General features: G+C 43.4%; 1 protein-coding gene across 2 annotated transcripts in view; it reads left to right on the forward strand.

Annotated features, from left to right (window-relative positions):
- Positions 1 to 23,749, forward strand: part of LOC115152190 (ankyrin repeat and BTB/POZ domain-containing protein BTBD11-B) — a 137,098-nt gene that overhangs the window by 70,742 nt on the left and 42,607 nt on the right. For both annotated transcript variants that reach the window (XM_029696772.1, XM_029696771.1), the window contains exon 2: positions 13,699 to 13,848. In XM_029696772.1, coding sequence (XP_029552632.1) covers positions 13,699 to 13,848 — 150 coding nt within the window. The remainder of the gene's footprint in view (positions 1 to 13,698; positions 13,849 to 23,749) is intronic.

Consider the following 23,749-nt stretch of genomic DNA (forward strand, 5'->3'; position numbering starts at 1 on the left):
CAAAAAAGATGCACTTGATGTGTCAAATAAGCTTGTTGACCAATCAGGACCTGAATATGACTGCACGTCACATAATAGTTTAACACGTTCATAAATGTTTCACGTAGTTATTACACATTGATTACATTGTCACTCGTATTTCATATGTCACAACGATTCACCAATACGTATGCTATGATGCTGGTAAAGTTTTGTCTCGCGCACCTTCCGCTGCCACACAAGCGCAGACACATTTCCCCAAGCTCTGGACAGTACTGGTCATAAAAAAGCTAGCAAGCTGATGGATTTTTTTTATTTAACTAGGCAAGCCAGTTGAGGACAAATTGTTATTTACAATGATGAACTACACTGGCCAAACCCGGATGATGCTGGGCTAATTGTGCGTCGCCCTATGGGACTCCTAATCACTGCCGGATGTGACACAGCCTGGATTCAAACCAGGGACTGTAGTGACGCCTCTTGCACTGAAATGCAGTGCCTTAGACCGCTGTGCCACTTGATGCAAACAATGATCTTCCCCCAAAACAAAGCAAAACGACATAATCTGTTTCTGTAAGGATTAGCCACTAGTGGAATTTGCGGTTTACCTTAAAAATGAAAGTCTCTCAATGAAAGTCATGCAAATGAATACAAATAGTGGAATCATGCCATAATGGAATAGATCATGCTAAACGAGTTTGAAATGTTCTTCTATAAATTCAACAAAAGACAATCATTTGTTAATTTGACAAAAATCTGTTGAAATCACACTGGACATATTAGACTTTACAATTGCATTGGGGGCATACTTATTTCACTATACAGCCTTAGCTATGGTTTGTGGATCAATGACATGGAATGTCAGACTACACAGTGACACCCACTCTGAAACCACTGTGAATTGAGCCACATTTATTGTACCAGTCATCCTGCTATGTGTATTAAAAACTATTCCAGAGGAAATACAATACAATGTGAATGTTTTGGAGCCTGATAACTCTTGAGGAGGACTTTGGGGAAAAAAGCACTTGGGTATTGAGTAGACTGATACCCCATTTCATTGATCCCCAATCCTTAGGTAAAGCTGTACAGTGCAATATGAATGTCAATATGCACAATAGGCTGACTGTGGAGTTGATTTCCCACCGTCAAAGACCCATAATAAGAGCTATGACGCTAATATTTGCATAAACTATTCACAGTTGTGTTCTGTGGGTGACTGATACCTCATTTCATTGCTCCACATTCCAACACTCCAACCTTGTAATAATTCCACCAATTGTAACCTTCTACATCACTTTCAAAGGGGGGCCTTTATTTTGAAGGCGAACCCAAAATTCAACTACTGTGGCTAGCTTCACAACACATAACCCGGTCCGGTCAAACCATACTAGCCAGATGAAGCTAGCTGGCTGCTTATAACGTTTGTTTTGGGCAACAGGATTTAAGTAGCTGGCTAGCTAGTTATTTCAATAGGAGAACAACAAGTGGCCACCTAGTTAATACTTACATGGGTTCCTAAATCATTGCTAAGAATATTGAAAATGACTGTTTCAGCAAGGGGAAACTATGATTCATCACGTTGTTAAAAGTCCACGTTATCGCAGAAATGGACTCAACCGCACGAATACCTGGCAGATTTCTTTTGTACGGTTATGACGGTTATTTTATTTTCATGACGTCTTCATCCAAAAAACGTTGCTTACATGGTTATATAGTAATTGTGCCAGCCCTATCGATATCGCTTGCAAAGCAAGGAGTTTTGTTTTGGAGCGTGGCATATGCTTGTTTTGTGTGTGTGTGTGTGTGTGTGTGTGTGTGTGTGTGTGTGTGTGTGTCTATGAGAAAAAGAGAGGCAGGATGTGTGTGTGAGAGAGAATACAAAATAAATGCAGGAGGATGATAGGGGCTTATTCTGATGTAGATTTATGTAGATTGCAGTGTGTGAATAGGGTTTATATGTTCTCTTACCATATCCATGAGAGGTAGAGGGATATGCCTAGAGTATAAAGAAACTGTGAGGGAATTACTTTTTTATTGTGGGGCCTCTATCCAGTTCTCATTTTCAACTCCATTAACCTTTGACGCCTGTGTATGATAGAGGGGAGAGGTATAGAGAAGGAGATGAATAGAGACATGAGAGGGGGAGAGCGAGAGGGGGGGAGAGAGAGAACACCATACTGCCCATTTTCTGACACTGTCACTATCACAGAGGAGCATCTGACACCAAACAAATGAATCTCTTCCCGTCGTGCTCGTCCCAATCTCACATTTCAGCACATGGTGGTCCTAGCGAGTCACCGGACCATCCCCTCTGATTGCTATCTCTTCCTGGCGGGGTTCCTCTCCATTGTCGACCCTGAGCTATCTGCTCTGACATTTAGTCAATAGCAACACGGCATAGAGGAGGAATAATCAAGAGGTTGGACATCTGTCATGATATCAGATTGTTAAATAGCCATCACCAGCTGGCCTCTGCCCAGTACCCTGCCCTGAACTTAGTCACTGTCACTAACCGACTCAACCCTGCACCTTAGAGACTGCTGCCCTATGTACATAGACATGGAACACTGGTAACTTTAATAATGGAACACTGGTCACTTTAATGATGGAACACTGGTCCCTGTAGTAATGTTTACATACTGTTTTACTCATTACAAATGTATAATACCGTATTCTAGTCAAAGCCATCCTATTCAACTATTTCTGTACATACACTATTCTATCCTAAGTATTCTTCAGATATACTGCATATTCTATCCAAATACTGTCCATAATGTCTACACATCCCATCACACATATGTATATATACTCCTGACTCCGACATTGCTCACCCTAATATTTCTATATTTCTTCATTCAATTCTTTACTTTGAGATGTGTGTACTGTTAGATAGTGCTGCACTGTTGGAGCTAGGAACACAAGCATTTCGCTACACCCTCAATAACATCTGCTCAATATGTGTATGCGACCAATAAAATTAGATTTTGTTTGAAATTATACTGTTCCTTTAGGAGAACATCCTTTAGGTCCTAGGAGAAAATCCAGCAGGATCATTCACATTCATATTTTAGTATCATGCTGTAGTTACTGCCCTGGTTTCTTTTTATGCTGGGTTGGATGAGTAGACCTACTGAGTGTCATTTTAGACTTTAGCACTCAAGCTCCACCGCCACAAGGATTCTATTTCCATTTTTCGTTAAAATTGACTTTTTTGTTTCGCATTCATATTGTATTGTCATATACAGCATGGATTCAAGTGTGACTTGAATGGTCCCAATTTTAACATGCGTCTGGATATGATGTCTTCCGTGTACAATGACCCAGAGGAAAATATCCCCCTGCAGTAAATCTCATTTTATGATATTAGTCATATTTTTAATTGCACCAGAGCCTCTGGAGCAATATGAGCAATTACTATAGCACAGCGTTGTGTTAAGTATCGTAAAATGGGTTGCAGAGTGCATTTGTCAACGATTCATTTATCCTCTCGACGACATATGTTCTAGTCATCGGGACTGTGATTTTATATAACAACGCTTTCACCATACAGGCACAGGCACGGACACACACACATCCTGCCCTTTGTCCACTCTGATCAAACAGATGGGGTTGATGTGAAGTGAAGGAATAGCCAGGACAGGTCTAGCTGTATCTGCATACTTTGGGATAGATACAGTCACAGAGGAATGATCAGAGCATAGTACCCGCTCAGGGACTTCCTTCTTGTTCTCTCTCTGCTACCTCTGATTGCTAGCATTGTCTGGAAAGCGCCCTGCAGGGAGCATGCGACTCATGTATATTACACACAGGGGTATTACCCTTGACAGAAGAAATGTTATAACTAGAGGTGAATAACAGAAAGCAATTTAGCTATTACCTCAGGATAAAATAACAGGGCTTACAGAAAACTGTTTTTTTTTTCTCAGATTGGAGGGAATTGCGTAATGCAGGTTGGGGTTGTGTCCCTGTTGTGTGTCAATCAGACTTCATCCTCATTTCGTGTGTGATTGTGTGTGTGTGTGTGTCAGTATCATGATGCTCATGGTTTATCTCAGGCTGTCAGCTGTCTCTGTGTGATGCCATCCACCCGGGGCTGTGGCCAATCTGCTCTGGGACCTGGGATTGCTCTGTTCATTCTATCTGTCAGCCTCTCTATCGCTCTACCTGTCAGTTATCCTTCAGTCAGGCACTGTTATTTACACATGCACACACACCCAGGCCCAGTCATTTAATATAGATACAACTTGTTTGTTTTGTGTTCTCATTTTGAAGATGAGTAGCTAATTACAGAAGATGCAATGACGTATTGATTTCTCACAGAAAAGTCATTAGATAACCTTCTCTCAGAATGTTGTTCATTGAAACAGACAGGATATCTCATCAACATGCTGTCAAGAGGTAGTCTGGCCCCCCAGATCTGTTTATTCCATCTTGCCAACTCCTATGGCCGTTGTTTGGTGTGACAATGACCATGGGAGTTGGCAAGAAAGCACAACCAGATTTGGAAACAGACTAGTCAAGATTAGAGAGGAGACTAGATGAACATGCTCTGGGTGAATGGCGTACTAGGATCAGACAGTATGGAAGCATAGAGAGGCTTTCCATCTAAGTCAATGGTTCGTGACGCCATAACTATTTGAATCAATTGGCCGGTGTATGTCAAATGACTGTCTATATATTCCTTTGGAATATAAATTGTTACACATGTATGCACTCTCATTTCCTTTGCCATTTATGTCGGCACAAGGGCATATTGGAAGTTCCTTTTTTCAGTGCTACACAGTTCCCCAAAATTCTGTTTCTCTCCTGGCCCTTTATACACTGAGCAGTAGGGGAGTTTTCAGATGTAATGGGAATTGTACTGGCTTGCAAACGGGTACAAAGGACTGAATGTATTCTTCATTCGCATGGCTGTCTGCGGGTGGCAACCCATTCCTCCAGTGCAACAAGGTTGAAAGAGGCAGAAAGCTTTGAATGCTTGACAGGTGGAATTCATGACTTTTGTTGATGTGTGTTTGCGCATGTGCAGATAGTACCCTTTGTGTGTGTCTGTGTGAGATCCTGGTTGGTTGAAATTGAAATGGAAGTTTCGAATGAACGCGTTACTGTAAGCAAGAAAACGACACATTATTCTCCGCACTGGGATGTATAGACTACTACTATGCACAGTTTGATGCATCATTATTTCTGTGTCGTAGTCTTGTGATTCTTCGTGCGTGTGGTGTGCATGCGTTTGTGTGCGCATACAAATGTGCGTGTGCTTGCGTGTGAATGTGGGTGCGCTTGTGCACATGTGTATGTGTGTGTACAGTATGTGCATGTTTACAATATGTGGCCTGATAGCGTGTTGAAATGCTCTCTCCCTAGACCATATTTTATTACTTATCCAAGCAGACACGTGCATGTGTAGAGATCTTTTCTCCCAGTGCATGTGTGATCTAACTCCGTCAGAGTGTTTGTAACCTCCAACTCCCAACACATTCCTGTGGCTGGTACAGTACTAACCCATTAAAGATTTGTGGTCGGTGGCCGTCATAGACCGTACTGTGGTTGCTGGGTATCTCAGGCGAAGACCATACTCCAGCACTTGTACAGTCATCCCAGGCATGTGTCCCTCTCCTCTCCTCGCGTCTAACTCAGATCCAACTCTAGACATTTCATTCACAGCTGTATTTCTACCACTACAAAATATCAACGCATGACAGAGAATAAAGCTGTCATCTACAGCACTGTATGTTCTGTTTTCCCACCTCTCTTACTGTCTACATCACTGTTTCTCAGGCTAGCTCCATCATGTCTGATCCCTCTCTGTATACATATGGCCACCATCTGTTCTGGCAGGGCGATGTCAGAGCCCAGAGTGGGCCAGCTCCATATCCCACTGGAGACCACGTGCAGTATCAGGGTTAACCCCTTACAGACATACACTATATATATACATGTATGTGGACACCCCTTCAAATTAGTGGATTTGGCTATTTCAGCCACACCCGTTGCTGACAGGTGTATAAAATCAAGCACGCAGCCATATCCATAGACGACCATTGGCAGTAGAAATGGCCTTACTGAAGAGCTCAGTGACTTTCAACGTGGCACAGTCATAGGATACTACCTTTCCAACAAGTCAGTTCATCAAATTTCTGCCCTGCTCGAGCTGCCCCTGTCAACTGTAAGTGCTGTTATTGTGAAGTGGAAACGTCTACGAGCACGTAGCGTGTAAAAATTGTCTGTCCTCGTTTGCAACACTCACTACCGAGTTCCAAACTGCCTCTGGAAGCAACGTCACAAACCTAAGGTCACCATACGCAATGCCATGTGTCGGCTGGAGTGGTGTGAAGCTCGCCACCATTGGACTCTGGAGCAGTGGAAACGCGTTCTCTGGAGTGATGTGTCACGCTTCACCATCTGGCAGTCCAACAGATGAATGCATAGTGCCAACTGGAGGAGGAATAATGGTCTGCCCTTTCCTGTTTCAGCACGACAATGCCCCCGTGCACAAAGCAAGGTCCATACAGAAATGGTTTGTCAAGATCGGTGTGAAAGAACTTGACTGGCCTGAACAGAGCCCTGACCTCAACCCCATCAAATACCTTTGGGATGAATTGGAACGCCAACTGCGAGCCAGGCCTAATCGCCCAACATCAGTGCCGACCTCACTAATGCTCGTGGGTGAATGGAAGCAAATCCCTGCAGCAATGTTCCATTTCCAATCTAGTGGAAATCCTTCCCAGAAGAGCGGAGGCTGTTATAGCAGCAAAGGGGGGACCAACTCCATATTAATGCCCATGATTTTGGAATGAGGTGTTCGATGAGCAGGTGTCCACATACTTGATACAGTACAATCTGTAGGGCCATATAAAATATGTTACATTTTTTGCCTGATTACGTTTAGTTTTTTCCTGAATTCAGTTTTCTCTGGGGTTTTTTCACGATTTGAGTCACACATTTCTAATAGAAAAACAACAAAATTGGATGTTGTATGTCCACAACAATGATTAAACCACATCAGAAAACTACTTTTGAGGTCTGAGTAAAAACTCTACGAAATGTATATTTTTGGGTGTATATACCCTTGAAGAGACTTGCTTGGTTAGAGGTGTTTCTGTAGCACACGTGATTGCAGAGTTGGCTAAACAAATCACCACTGGATTGATGCAAATAATCATGATATCATTCTGCCAGGTACTGTAGGCATAGATTACTTTGTAGGTAACATTTAATTGAGATTATTTTTGGGAAAGCCTTTCCATCTACCAGTCATCACATTAGCATCATCGCTAACGTCTACAGAAAGTGGTAGACAAACGTGCATACACAGACAGGGCCATTCCTGCGCCATTCCTGCGCCATTGCCTCTTCAGAAAGTTTGAAGTTTAAGGAAAACACTTATCCATTTTGTTAATGTCTTATCATAATCTTGGGCAAATTATTATTATTAGTATAATTTTTTAATAATATTAAATTCAATACGTTTAGTAGATTTCCTACTAAGTTCAAAACATTTTTGAATATTGTTGAATTACGTTTTAATGTCTGGATTCCGTGATTTCGTCCTTGTTCTCAGCGTCACGGGTTTTATAGGGCCCTGAATCTGCAAAGATGTAAAGGTAGAATAGGAAATACTCTCTCTCTGTCTCTTTCTCTCTTTTCTCTGTCTTTCTCTCTCTCAACCTTATTCTTCTTTGTTCGTGTGCTTTTACATATAGACATTTCTCTTTCGCTCACTCTCTTTCTCTCTCTCGCTCACTATCTCTTTTTATTTTGTTTAAGTCACATGAACAATTCACATTATTACAAGTTACATTATTCATCTTCAAAATCCCCTGCAACCTTGTGCACAGTACACAGAGGACAGAGTGACTTAGCAGACAGAGAGTTCTCTATTTCAGTGTCGTCCCTGCTCTGTGGAGAAACCTAGGGAAACTAGTCCCATGGACCTGCAGAGTTTTCTGGGGAAGAACCAGGCTCCGTGCATCCCTCTAAAATAGATTTAAGTGCAGGGTAAAGCCACATCGAAGTCACAACTCCAACAGTCAAGTCTGGGAAAGTCAGAGAGGAAGGGCCTGTCCCTGCCCCTGCATGCTAGGCATTCAGCCCTACAGACAGGGGGCGGTAGAGATAGACAACACAGCTAGGACAGTTATGACCGCATTGGCATGTGATATTACTTCTTCAAATGATGGGGATAGTGAGACTGCATACTGCAGTGGTGCACCTCAGCCTACTGTAGTAACCGTGCTCTGTTCCCGCTTTTCTCCCCACATTTTGGTTGTTGTTTTTCTTCTATTAAGCCTATCTAGTAGCTCAGATGGATGTGTGCTCATAACATTGATTACTTCAGCAATGAGTTCATAGTCAATGTTTCAGTGACATCGGCAAAGTAAACAGTAATGTTTTTTTTTACATTTAAAAGTTACTGTAACTACCATGTACTCCCAGCTGCAGTAGAACAGACTCAGTGTTCCAAATCATTGCTTTTAATGTCCCAGATCTTTTCTATGAGGCTGTATGAGACTGTCCACTTTAAAACAACCCTATTATTGAGTACTGAGCATTCATCATAGAGAGATGGGGGGCTCCTGTATACATAAATGTATTCATCCTTCAGTAAAGTGGCTTGCCTGGAGGATCTCTCTCTCTCTCCCTCTTTCTCTCTCTCTCTCTCTCTCTCTCTCTCTCTCTCTCTCTCTCTCTCTCTCTCTCTCATGCATTAACCTCATGACTCAGTTGCTCACACATGTGGATAATTTGAATAGCAATAACAGTCACTTGGCACAGGTACACTGTTAGAAAAATGGTGCTATCTAGTACCTAAAAGGGTTTTTCAGCTGCCACCATAGCTCCCAAGTGGGGCAGCGGTCTAAGGCACTGCATCTCTGTGCAAGATGTGTCACTACAGTCCCTGGTTTGATTCCAGGCTGTATCACATCCGGCTGTGATTGGGAGTGCCATAGTGCGGAGCACAATTGGCCCAGCGTCGTCTGGTTTTGGCCGGGGTAGGCCCGTCATTGTAAATAACAATTTGTTCTTAACTGAAATATATATATATATATTTAAAAAAGGGTTCTTCAAAGGGTTTAAAAATATATATATATATTATTATTATATATTTTTTTTTAAACCCTTTGAAGAACCCTTTTTGGTTCCAGGTACAACTTTTTTGGTTCCAGGTAGAACCCTTTCCACAGAGGGTTCTAGATGAAACCCAAAAGGGTAGAACCCAAACCAAAAATGGTTCTCCTATGAGGACAGCCGAAGAACCCTTTTGGGAACCTTTTTTTCTAAGAGTGTAGTTAAAGGCAAATAGATGCAAAGGCTGAAATGTATTTTTCAAATGCATTTGTAACACACAATGGCTGGACAGGTGATACCCTGCGTTTACTGGATCCCACTGCTGCCACCAAATGTCAGAGGGTCCTCTGTCATTGCAAAACAGATTCCTCTGTCATTTGTAAAACAACAACTTCAGACAATACAAGTTAATCATCTGCTCTCTGATGGCTGAATATTACCAGGTTTAATCTACAGCACAGTGACAGGGACATCATCAGGAGAGGAGTGCTGGCTTGGCTTTTTGTCACGCACAGAGAGAGAGAAAGTGGGTACTGTATTGTGGTTGTGGCTGGTGTGTGTGTAAGAACTCGAGCAGTTCTTCCCTGCGGGCTGTTGCTTCACTGGTTTGCATTAGAATGCAGTGAGTCACCTTGCCACAGCCAAGCCTGTGAGCAGCCTGCAATTCACTGTCAGCTGGTGCTGCACCATCACTGCATGATTCTGCACCCTGCGTCATAGTAACGTCAGGGAAGTTACTGCCAAAAGCTAATTTGCACATTTGCAAGGTGTTTTTCAAGCAAACACTCCTACATATAAATCAATTAATACATTTTGAGGACATTGGAAAAGTACAGGCTCAACAACAGAGGAAACCACATTTTTTGTTTCAGGACATTGATACAGGTCTTTACTCTGGGCAAGTTTCACAGTAAACAACTCTCTAGAGCCCCTTGGTAATCCTGACTTTTCAATGATCTTCTGAGTAAAGCCTGTCCAGCTCCAGCAGAACTGTGTTGGTCTGACTGAAGGACGGCCAAGGGATGGAGAGAGACAGAGGGAGCCGAGAGAGAACAGGAAGGAGTCTTAACTCGCTCATCAGTATGTCTGGCCCTTTTCTCTCCTTCTCTTCTTCCCTCCAGTCTCAGGTCTGGCACAGGCTGGACACCCATGGGCTAAGTGGATGTTCAGGTCATGTCCTGCATGTTGTGGTCCTCTGGGAAGAGGGTGCCAGCCAGCACAGCCAAGCTTATGACTTGCCTAGTTAAATAAAGGTTATGGGGAATCAAGGTGACACTTCAGTGTTTTTATTTATTTATATATATATATATATATTGTATTTTACCCCCCTTTTTCTCCAAAAACAAAGAGAGTCGCACACTCCATATGTATAACCTCCCAGTAATTTATTGGATAAAAAACAAACCCCAATTTTTTTCCCCAATTTCAATCTTGTCTCATCGCTGCAACTCCCCAAAGGGCTCGGGAGAGGCGAAGTCATGAGTCCTCCGAAACATGACCCCTCCGAAACATGACCCGCCTAACCAGCTTAATCAATGTGTCGGAGGAAACGCCGTTCAACTGGCGACCGGGGTCAGCCTGCAGGCACCCGGCCCACCACAAGGAGTTGCTAGGGCACAATGAGCCAAGTAAAGTCCCCATGGCCAAACCCTCCCCTAACAACACTGGGCCAATTGTGCACTGTCCTATGGGACTCCTGGCCACGGCCAACTGTGGCACAGCCCAGGAATTAACCTGGGTCTGTAGTAACACATCTAGCACTGCGATGCAGTGCCTTAGACCGCTGCCCCACTCGAGAAGCCCCTACGCTTTAGTGTTTTTGGAACTCATAGCATCCCCCTGAGTCCTCTTGGCGTGCCGTTTCTAGGTTTTAGGACACGATACTAGAAGCTTACCCCCAAAAAAATGTGGCTGTTGTTACTCTCCCCACACAAATGATTGTTGTTTTGATAAATCACTGCACGTAAAAGGTGGAGGAACATGTGGTAACCTAGCAGCTCTCCCTGAGATCCCCATTTAGCTAGGTACTGTATATAATGGTGTGAAAGTGCTGGCAGGCGAGGGCGCGGGCTTGGGGAGAGATGCCAGGACAGCCCCACACTGCTTTAAGTGCTTAAAGCTGGATTACTTGGAGCATCGCACACACTGCAGTTAAAGGGGCCACGTTGTCATCTAGAACGATATTAAAGAAGGTGTTTTAGAGAAATCCATGATATGCCCAGGTGGTTGTTGAAGGAAATTTGGTTGTTTCTTTGCCATTGGTGTACTGTAAGGTAGCCTGGTCCCAGATCTGGTTGTGCTCTATTGCCAACACCTACAGTCATTGTCATGATTTGCACAAACAGATCTGGGACCAGGCTACCTGTAAGGGTCTTTCCCCAAGGCATTGGTTGGTACTGTAAAGTTAGGTTTGGTTGGTGCTGTATCAGACATCTGACCCTATCCTAACATAGCAGATGACTGGGTCTAGTGTCCTTTGTTAGACGGACATGTGTTTGTACGTGGTCCAAGGTAGTGTACCTGACTGAGGTGTACAATGGGAGGGGTCACGGACACTGAGCGTTCTAGATGACACTGTGGGTCGGCATCACACAACACCTGTTCTACCTGCGTCACGGCCCTCCATCTCCATAGTGACTGAGTTTCATCAGTTCAATATTCTGACCATTGCGACCCTGAAGGAGAAAAGCAAAAAAATAAGAAATGTTTGGACTCAAAACAGAGGCCTCAGATAATTTAATATGTGTAACACATTAGTCTAATCATGTCCAATGGGTCAGAGGAGGATTACTAAATTCCCTTAAAGCCTGTTTATTCCTTGGAGACTGATGACTAGTGTACTGTATACTGCAGGGCTAGGCAGCAAGTCAATTCAATTAGCTGCATATTGAGAATGAGGAAGTGTTTGAACCAAAGCTGCTTTCCCCTCTGTCTGGGGAGAATAGAGCCATTGGTTACAGCCATTTTTTTATTTGACACACTGCAGGTGTGAGTGGTGAGTGGGGGGAAGCAGTAGCAGCATTGCGCTGCTGTGGAAAAATATAAAATGTGGAAGTCTGAAATGGGACGGAAAGCAATCTGCCTCATCATCCCCCTGAGCAGGAGAGAATGACTAATGTGCTTTGTGGCAGCAGCCATGATGAAACTGCCTCCACGATATTAGTTTAGGTAGAACACTCCATCTGAGCCAAACCGAAGAGGGATAGTTACATCATAGAAATATAAGCACATACCCTGATATCTGCAGAGCTAAATAGACGTATTTTAAATGAGGAACTATAATTTAACATGGCCACCTGATGGTTCAAAATCTTAATAACGAACACAATAAGCAGGTGTGGAATCGTGATAAAGTAAGGTGTCTCACGGCCATGATGGAAGCCGACATGAATATCCAGACTGGATCCACAAAAACAAGAAAAGCTAGATTATTAAACTGTTTAGCAAACACTCTATACATTATATTACAGCTATTTACCGCTGAGCTGCACTTAGGAATGCCTCACAACAAGCATCTTGTATATAAAATGGCGGACGGAGACAGGGAGACAACTATCAGCGGCAGTCTACCCCCTTCCTGAAACAGACAGCCATAAATGCCAGTTGGTAACCGTCTCACCTGGATTGGGTCATACCAACTCACTTAACTAGAGAGGAGACATTATCTCTCTAAAATACATCACAGTAGCCGTAATAAATGCGATGGCATTCCAAATCCAACTGGCGTACAATTAATCAACTCAAAATAATACAGAGCTCTGACATGTACAGCATATTATCAAAGTAAGAAAATAGGAAGAAAGTAAACCCCTGTGTCCTAATTGGCGCCTTTAAACTGGGGATGAATCAGCGACATAATAGCAAATGTTTGGACATAAATTTGGTAACAAATCAAAGCAGGCACCATCCCGCATCGTAACAAATCATCTTATAACATTATTTTTTAATCTCTAAGCAGGCAGTCAAATGGGACATTTCTGAAACTGAGGGGATGAAGTCTATCCCCTCCCTGCTCCAATGCCTCGAGTTGTAAACAACAAACAATTACACCCTAGCTCATCGACAGAGACTGCCAGGTGTTGTTCCTCACACAGTGACTGCTTGCGTAGACAGAAACACAATACAGTACAAGATATGCACTCCTCAATGTCCCCTTCACAAAGATGGCTGACCATGAGCTTTGGGCCAAACCGTTCACCTGTTGCAGTGCAGTACAAACTGACATATTTAATGAACATTAGGCTTTCCTGCAATGGAAAAGTCACTTCTCCTCAATCAAAAAAGTACCCACTTGTGCTGTATTATTCTTCCTGCATGGGATTATTGTAATTTTCTACTTTTAGCTTATTTTACATTTTGTGATCCAAAAAGTATGGATCCATCATGAGACTGTCTACTGTTTTTACGCATTTGTCTGTTCTTAACCACCTGTCTCTTTCCTCCTTCCTCTTCTTCCCTTTCATCCTACTCTTGTTCTCTCTCTCTCTCTCTCTCTCTCTCTCTCTCTCTCTCTCTCTCTCTCTCTCTCTCTCTCTCTCTCTCTCTCTCTCTCTCTCTCTCTCTCTCTCTCTCTCTCTCTCTCTCTCTCTCTCTCTCTCTCTCTCTCTCTCCCCCCCCCTTCCTTTCCCTCTCTCCCTCCTCCAGGTGTGCTAAGCCTACCAGAGAGCCTGACTCTGCATCGGGACCAGCAGCGGTCAGGGAAGAGTGGGGAGGGCCACGCCTACAGTCAGTCGGAGCTACGCTCCATCGAGCAGTGCCTGCTAGCCACACGCGTAGGCAGCATCTCAGAACTCAGTGAGTACACTTAGACTTAGATTGGGTATTTACACTACCTTTTACATATGTTGTGTTTATGTGTGGGGGGGGGGTTAGAGTTAGCATGTTAGAGTTAGCCCACTCAGGTCTCACTTTACCCCAGCAGAGGAATTACACATGAAGCATCCATGAAAATATGATTTGCCTTTCAAGATGTACTACAGAAGTCCTGATAACGAAGTCAATGTCCGAGTATTCAAAATCGATCCATTATTCAAACAATTTAAGGAGATACACATATGCTTTCAGGATCACTATGAAACATCTGTCTTCTTTCCCCATGTCTTCTTTCCCCATCTGTTGTAAGTGTTTTTGAATTCTAATGTGTATATATTTTGTGTTTAATGTGTATTTTATATTGTATTATATATTTTGGAAAAGAGACCTAGATGTAGTATAACGGTCATCGTCAGATTTAGACCAAGGTGCAGCAGAGGATGTGTTCATCATTACAATTTTAATTACAATGAAGAGAACACTACAAAAATAACAAATACACGACAGCAGAACAGTCCTGTTGGAAATTACTCTAAACAGAAACAATTACCCACAAAACCCAAAGGAAAAACATGCTCCTTATGTGTGACTCCCAATCAGCAACAACGAGCTTCAGCTGTGCCTGATTGGGAGCCACACACGGCCCAAAACAAAGAAATACAAAAACATAGAGAAAGGAACATAGAACGCCCACCCAATGTAACACCCTTACCTAACCAAAATAAAGAACAAAAAACCCCTCTCTATGGCCAGGGCGTTACATGTAGGTATCAAATCAAAGCTTATTGGTCGCGTACACAAGTTTACAGAGAAATGCTTGTGTTTCCAGATCCAACAGTGCAGTAATACCTAGAAATATATATTTTTAAAATAAACACACATAATCCAGAAGTGATATAGGATGAGCCATGACTAGAATACAGCATATACACTCAGTGGCCAGTGCCAACTTTAGCTGCAATGACTGCAACCAAATGCTTCCTGTAGTTGTTGATCAGTCTCTCACATCGCTGTGGAGGAATTTTGGGCCACTCTTGCATGCAGAACTGCTTTAACTCAGCGACATTTGTGGGTATTCAGGCTTGAACTGCTCGTTTCAAGTCCTGCCACAACATCTCAATTGGGATTAGGTCTGGACTTTGACTAGGCCATTCCAAAACTTGTGTTGCTTTTTAACCATTTTCATGTAGAATTCATTGTATGTTTTGGATTATTGTCTTGCTGCATGACCCAGCTGTGCTTCAGCTCACAGACGACATGGGTCCCATTATGCCTGGCGAAAACCAAACACTGCATTCCACAGTAAGAACCTTAGACCAACGGTCAAGCATGGTGGTGCTAGTGTGATGGTTTGCAATGCTTTGCTGCATCAGGACCTGGACGACTTGATGCATAGAAGGAACCATGAATTCTGCTCTGTATCAGAGAATTCTACAGGAGAATGTCAGGCCATCCGTCTGTGAGCTGAAGCTGAAGTGCGGCTGGGTCATGCAGCAAGACAATGATCCAAAACACACAATCAAGTCTACATGAAAATGGCTAAAAAAGCATCACATTTGAAGTTTTGGAATGGCCTAGTCAAAGTCCAGATCTAATCCCAATTGAGATGTGGCAGGACTTGAAACGAGCATTTCATGCTTAAAAACCCACAAATGTTGCTGAGTTAAAACAGTTTTGCATGCAAGAGTGGGCTTAATTTCTTCCACAGAGATGTGAGAGACTGACCAACAACTACAGGAAACATTTGGTTGCAGTCATTGCAGCTAAAGGTGGCACAACCAGTTATTGAGTGTAAGGGGGCAATTACTTTTTCACACAGGGGAATTGGGTGTTGCATAACTTTCTTAATTAAATAAATAAAATAAGAATACATTTTTTGGTCATTTGTCAACTCAGGTTCCCTTTATATAATATTAGGTTTTGGTTGAAAATCTGATAACATTATGTATAAAAATATGCAAAGATATAAAAAACAGAAAGGGCAAATACTTTTTCCCTTCACTGTATTACCTCATTGGCCACCTCGTTCATGAAAATGGTTCGCTCCTACAGACAGTGATTCACATGGCTGTGGCTTGCTATATAAAGCAGGCAGACAGGCATCGAGGCATTCAGTTACCTTTCAATTGAACGTTCAAATGAGCAAAACGAGTGACCTAAGCGACGTTGAGCATCGTTTGACCGGCGGTGCCAGGTGCCAGTTCTGGTATCTCAGAAACGGCTGGCCTCCTGGGCTTTTCACGCATGAGAGTGTCTAGAGAATTGTGCAACAAACAAAAAACATCCAGTCAGCGGTAGTCCTGTGGACGAAAACAGCTCGTTGATGAGAGGTCGAAGGAGAATGGCAAGAATCGTGCAAGCTAACAGGCGCGCTACAAACAGGAGTGTGAAGAATAGCATCTCGGAACGCACATCTCGTCGGTTCTTGTCACGGATGGGCTATTGCAGCAGACGACCACACCGAAAAAACCTTGCCTTGAGTCAAGGTTCCTGTTGCGTCATGCTGTTGGCAGAGTCAGGATTTGGCGTAAGAAGCATGAGTCCATGGCCCCATCCTGCCTGGTGTCAACGGTACAGGCTTGTGGCGGTGGTATAATGGTGTGAGAAATGTTTTCCTGGCACACTAGATCCCTCAATACCAAATGAGCAATGTTTCCATGGCCTGAAGAATTCAAGCTGTTCTGGAGGCAAAGGGGGTCCTACCCAGTACTAGATGGGTGTACCTAATAAATAAACTGACCACTGAGTGTACGTATAAAGTGGGTGAAAGAGTATGTAAACATTATTAAAGTGACCAGTGTTCATTAAATCTATTGAAGTGTATACTGTACTGTATGTGAAGAAGTACTGCAACTGTTCCCCAGGTCCCTGCTGTAAATGAGAATGTTTTTCTTAAGCAACAAACCTCGTCAAATTAATACACTGAACAAACATATGAACGCAACATTTTCAAAGATTTTACTGAGTTACAGTTCATATAAGGAAATATTTTACATTTAGCAGATACTCTTTTCCAGGGCAACTTCCAGTGCATACATTTTCATACTGGTCTCCCATGGAAATCGAACCCACAACCCTGGCATTGCAAGCACCATGCTCTACCAACTGAGCCACACAGGACCAGTCAATTTAAATTAATTAATTAGGAAAAAATCTATGGATTTCACATGACTAGGAATACAGATATGCATCAGTCAGTATCTGGTGTGACCACCATTTGCCTCATGCAGTGTGACACATCTCCTTTGAGTTGATCAGGCTGTTAATTGTGGAGTATTGTCCCACTCCTCTTCAATGGCTGTGCGAAGTTGCTGGATATTGGCGGGAACTGGAACACACTGTCGTACACGTCGATTCAGAGCTTTCCAAACATGCTTAATGGTTGACATGTCTGGTGAGCATGAAGAGCATGAAGAACTGGGACATTTTCAGCTTCCAGGAATTGTGTACAGATTTGGGGCCAGGAATTATCGTGCTGAAACATGAGGTGATGTGCATTCAAATTGCCATTGATAAAATGCAATTGTGTTTGTTGTCCATAGCTTATTCCTGCTCATACAATAACCCCACCTCCACCATAGTGCACTCTGTTCATAACGTTGACATCAGCAAACCCCTCGCCCACACGACGCCATACACGCTGTCTGCCATCTGCCCGGTACAGCTGAAACTGGGATTCATCCGTGAAGAGCACACTGCTCCAGTGTGCCATTGGCCATCGAAAGTGAGCATTTGCCCACTGAAGTCGGTTACGACGCTGAACTGCAGTCAGGTCAAGACCCTAGTGAGGTCGGCAAGCACGCAGATGAGCTTCCCTGAGATGGTTTCTGACAGTTTGTGCAGAAATTCTTCAGTTGTGCAAACCCAGTTTCATCGGCTGTCCGGGTGGCTGGTCTCAGACGACCCCGAAGGTGAAGAAGCCGGATGTGGAGGTCCTGGACTGGCGTGGTTACACGTGGTCTGCGGTTGTGAGGCTGTTTGGACTTACTGCTAATTCTCTAAAAAACGCTCAAGTGGACATTCCTGCAGTCAGCATAACAATTGCACACTCCCTCAAAACATGAGACATCTGTGGCATTGTGTTGTGTTGTGCACATTTTAGAGTGGCCTTTTATTGTCCCTAGCACAAGGTGCACCTGTGTAATGAACATGCTGTTTAATCAGTTTCTTGATATGCCACACCTGTCAGGTGGATGGATTATCTTGGCAAAGGAGAAATGCTCACTACAGGGATGTAAACAAACTTGTGAACAAAATTTGAGAAAGATAATCTTTTTGTGCGTATGTACATTTTCTGAGATCTTTTATTTCAGCTCATGAAAAAAGGGATCAACATTTGACATTTTACGGTTCTATATTATTTTAGTGCCTTCGGAAAGTATTCAGACTTTGTTACGTTACAGTCTTATTCTAAAATGTATTTAACAAATAAATAATAATCCCTTGTCAATCTACACACAATACCCCATAATGACAAATCAAAAACAGGTTTTTAAAAATGTTTGATTATTATTTTAAAAAACTATATCACATTTACATAAGTATTCAGACCCTTTATTTAGTACTTTGTTGAAGCACCTTTGGCAGCAATTACAGTCTCAAGTCTTCTTGGGTATCACGCTACAAGCTTGGCACACCTGTATTTGGGGAGTTCCTCCCATTCTTCTCTGCAGATCCTCTCAAGGTCTGTCAGGTTGGTTGGGAAGCGTTGCTGCAGAGCTATTTTCAGGTCTCTCCAGAGATGTTCGATCAGGTTCAAGTTTGGGCTCTGGCTGGGTCACTCAAGGATATTCAGTGACTTGTCCTGAAGCCACTCCTGCATTGTCTTGGCTGTGTGCTTAGGGTTGTTGTCCTGTTGGAAGGTGAACCTTTGCCCCAGTCTGAGGTCCTGAGCACTCTGGAGCGGTTTTTCATCAAGGATCTCTCTCTACTTTGCTCCATTCACCTTTGCCTCGATCCTGACTAGTCTCCCAGTCCCTACCGTAGGGATGGTGCCAGGTTTCCTCCAGACGTGATGCTTGGCATTCAGACCAAAGAGTTCAATCTTGGTTTCATCAGACCAGAGAATCTTGTTTCTCATGGTCTGAGAGTCTTTAGGTGCCTTTTGGCAAACTCCAAGTGGGCCGTCATATGCCTTTTACTGGGGAGTGGCTTCCGTCTGGCCACTCTACCGTAAAGGCCTGATTGGTGGAGTGCTGCAGAGATGGTTGTCCTTCTGGAAGGTTCTCCCATCTTCACAGAGGAACTCTGGAGCTCTGTCAGAGTGACCATCGGGTTCTTGGTCACCTCCCTGACCAAGGCCCTTCTCCCCCGATTGCTCAGTTTGGCCGGGCGGCCAGCTCTAGGAAGAGTCTTGGTGGTTCTGAACTTCTTCCATTTAAGAATGATGGAGGCCACTGTGTTCTTGGGAACCTTCAATGCTGCAGAAATGTTTTGGTAGCCTCGACACAATCCTGTCTCTGAGCTCTATGGACATGCACTGTCAACTTTGGGACCTTGTATAGACAGGTGTGTGCCTTTCCAAATCATGTCCAATCAATTGAATTTACCACAGGTGGACTCCAATCAAGTTGTAGAAACATCTCAAAAATGATCAATGGAAACAGGATGCACCTGAGCTCAATTTCGAGTGCCATAGCAAAGGGTCTGAATACTTATGTAAATAAGGTATTTCTGTTTTATTTATTTAATCCATTTTAGAATAAGGCTGTAACAAAATGTAGAAAAGGTCAAGGGGTCTGAATACTTTCCGAAGGCACTGTATATGTTTTTGTGAAAACCTTTTCCACTTGAGAATAGTGAGCTCTTGTATAATGATCTTAGGCCCATACACAGTACTGTATCTCTTCCCCTGTCATTTCAAAATACTGTAGTCATTCTGCCATTTTTGGTGGTGAATGAGTGGGCCCTTAATTTGAAGAGACACACCGTTCAGTCTCAGAGTGTGGTTGAATGCTTGTCCCAAGCGAATTTCAGCTGACTTAACCGAGAAACGATCTGTGATGTCCAGAAGTGCGGCAGCCTCTAGTCTAGTCAGTGTGGATATATAGAGCCATGTCATTTCGAAGAACACATGCAGAAAGGCTCTAATGCAGTCTCTTTCAGACGTTCGGTCGACGTTTTGCCAAGGTTGTTATTGCATATGACACAATGAGAGACCCAAAGCACCCTGTGTGTCCAGCGTCAACACATCATCAAAATGAACACTGATCCAATTCTCTTCTGGATCAGAATGGAGTCCCAGTCCCCAGCGTACAGAGCGCTAAGCCACATCAGCAGAGCTCTGTACATGGAGTATTGATGGGTTCACTCCGGGGCTCATTCAGCTCTGTTGACACTACAAATACAGTGATGCATCTGCGGCGGCAAAGGATGCGTCTCGAGCTTGTTTCCAAAGATAATATTAGCGCAGGATGTTTATCTTGTAAATAGACCGGATGACTGTAAAAGCATACAGTATTTGCAAAGTTCAATCTGCCAAATGAATCATGGAGAAAAGCAGAAATGTCAGCAGACTAGCTATCAGACTGTCAGAGAGCGAGAGGGGGAGGAAAAGAGAGAGGAGAGAAGAAAGACAGATGATAACATCTCAGATTAGTTTAAATGTAGCTAAGCTGCAGCATAGCCAATTTGCATATCCCAGGTACAGTGTTTTTCCAATGGTATTTAATGTCCATTTAAGAGGTATTGATTCTCCTCTTTCTTAGTACTGTCTTATTTCTTTTGTGTTAAATCCACATTAGTGTATTTGAAATGGCAGTCTGTCAAAGTGCCCACAGAACGGGCCTTCGTCTCTGACATGATTCAACAATAACACAGAGAATCATCTGTCAATCATTGATAAAATGAGGTAAAGTTAGGTAAATCCTCCTCTGACGAGAAATTGATCATGTAATTCTGTACATTAAACAGCAATGGCCTCCTATTCTTGGAAATGTCAATAGCGGACAGCTGAGGATATCCTACACTCAGCACACAAGCTATTTTCATATGGAAATCTATAGATACAACTACTAGGTGAAAAGTACCTCAGGAAAAAAATTCAAAATGATGACCTCAGTGATTGCTTTTTCCACCACCAAAAAAGAGAGTCAGGAAGTCAAAGGCCACATGGATGTAGTAGTACTGGATCCCAGCTAGCTGTCTGCACTGGCACTCCCAGTACTATGACAACCAGCTCCTGTCTGCACTGGCACTCCCAGTACTATGACAACCAGCTCCTGTCTGCACTGGCACTCCCAGTACTATGACAACCAGCTCCTGTCTGCACTGGCACTCCCAGTACTATGACAACCAGCTCCTGTCTGCACTGGCACTCCCAGTACTATGACAACCAGCTCCTGTCTGCACTGGCACTCCCAGTACTATTACAACCAGCTCCTGTCTGCACTGGCACTCCCAGTACTATGACAACCAGCTCCTGTCTGCACTGGCACTCCCAGTACTATCACAACCAGCTAGCTGTCTGCACTGGCACTCCCAGTACTATCACAACCAGCTCCTGTCTGCACTGGCACTCCCAGTACTATTACAACCAGCTCCTGTCTGCACTGGCACTCCCAGTACTATTACAACCAGCTCCTGTCTGCACTGGCACTCCCAGTACTATCACAACCAGCTCCTGTCTGCACTGGCACTCCCAGTACTATCACAACCAGCTCCTGTCTGCACTGGCACTCCCAGTACTATCACAACCAGCTAGCTGTCTACACTGGCACTCCCAGTACTATTACAACCAGCTCCTGTCTGCACTGACACTCCCAGTACTATCACAACCAGCTCCTGTCTGCACTGGCACTCCCAGTACTATTACAACCAGTTCCTGTCTGCACTGGCACTCCCAGTACTATCACAACCAGCTCCTGTCTGCACTGGCACTCCCAGTACTATTACAACCAGTTCCTGTCTGCACTGGCACTCCCAGTACTATCACAACCAGCTCCTGTCTGCACTGGCACTCCCAGTACTATCACAACCAGGTCCTGTCTGCACTGGCACTCCCAATACTATTACAACCAGCTCCTGTCTGCACTGGCACTCCCAGTACTATTACAACCAGCTCCTGTCTGCACTGGCACTCCCAGTACTATTACAACCAGCTCCTGTCTGCACTGGCACTCCCAGTACTTCTCACAACTGGAGACCTCAGAGTGTGACTGGGCCGCCACCTGCAGCGGGGCATCACGCCAGGTAGCGGCAGCAGGCTGGAAAACATTAAGTCATGAAAATATTAGGTTTTTTTTTAGACATTGACAGATTTAATAGTGTAGGATAGTCAGTTAGGTAGAAAGGGGCTCCTACTGTGTGAGTAATGAACTGTAGCAAAGGCCTGAGAGAGTGGGCTCAGTGGGGTTGAGGTGGGCTTCTGTGGGGGTGAGACCTCCACGTGAAGAAGGTACTAGTGTCCCTGTCCCCTCCATGGTACATACCGGTCGATTCTCTCAAATTGATTATTTTGGATAGCAGAGCACAGCTAGTCTTAGGGTTGTTGCCACTAGGGCAGTCAAATTCCATGTGACCATTTAGTCACGGTAATTAGGCTTCTCCAAGCTCTGATGCTTTTGATGGTCATTAATAGTCTACCAAACCTGCCTGGTACTCAGCACTCTATTGGCCTTCTAATCACTCTCACATCAATGGAAATGTGATCGCAAATCTAATAAAGAATTAATGAGAGCCCATGAGCTCTTGTTGCGCAACATTTCTATAGGCTATGCAATTGCGTGAAAAAAAAGAGTGATGGCTTCTATTAAAAAGAGGAGAATCCCATCATCTTTCTATAGGCTAGGCCTACTTTCCTAATACTAAGCACATTGCTTCTCTTTACAACAGGAGTATAGCCTATCTGGCTGGCATGAAAATGAACCACGGGAACAGCGTTTAAGTGCATAGATGACATGTATTTTTTTCGAGACAGGTGCATGATAATGGACCATTCTAAATCAAAACAAATTTCACACATATATTATTTGGTATATGTAAAGGCAATATTAAATCAACAGTCTCAGGGGTGACAATATTAGCCTATCACTTGTGAACGATATATATATATGAATAATGCCCAGCTTGTGTGCAGTAAGGCAAGAAACAGCGAATGCATTTTTTTTGTGACTTCATAGTCGCACACCTTATGTAGCCTAGCCTATATGCCTATATGTTTTGATAAGGTTTGTATCACAACTAAAGTGGCCAAATAACTTCTTAAAATTAAGCACATTAATCCACTTTACAATGGGTGTAGAGCCTAACTGGCAAACATACGTAGTATGTGAGTTTCAAGTTTGGGGAACATCATTTTCACCATAAAATGCACCTTTATAATAATAAAAGCATTACATGCATAATCACATTTGCGGTCACTTTTGAGAATGGTGTTTTCCCGCTAATTGATTGAATTTTGGAACATTCGCACTGCCGTGTGTTTATTGCTGCGCTTATAATGTGAAGAAATACCCTAATAGTTTATCACCATTTTAAGCTACACGTTTTGATTTGTTGTGTCAGCCTCATTGCTTAAAAAAAGTTTTGGGGATGCTAGTGGTTGTATTAATTTGGGATCGATCGCATCCCACAACTGTCCCAGACTATGTTTGGAATATTTATTTCTCACACAGAATATAATAGGTCAACTTTTGTACTATGGGGGGTAGTAGATTGACATAGGCTAGTGCTTTTGCTGTTCATTAAGCCTACTCATCTTGTTGGCTGATGAAAAGTAAATGTGGACAGTTCTTCCCGTATCTTCCAAATTCACCTCCGAATTGGGAAAGACCTGATCACATGATGGGAATTGGCTAATAAAAATGTAACTATCTGAGAGAACCATGCGAGTGAGAGGGGCTTCGGAGCACGCAGCCTGGAGAAGGGAATTATAATTAATATA

Source organism: Salmo trutta, chromosome 17, assembly GCF_901001165.1.
Source record: "Salmo trutta chromosome 17, fSalTru1.1, whole genome shotgun sequence".
Classification (NCBI taxonomy): Eukaryota; Metazoa; Chordata; class Actinopteri; order Salmoniformes; family Salmonidae; genus Salmo; species Salmo trutta.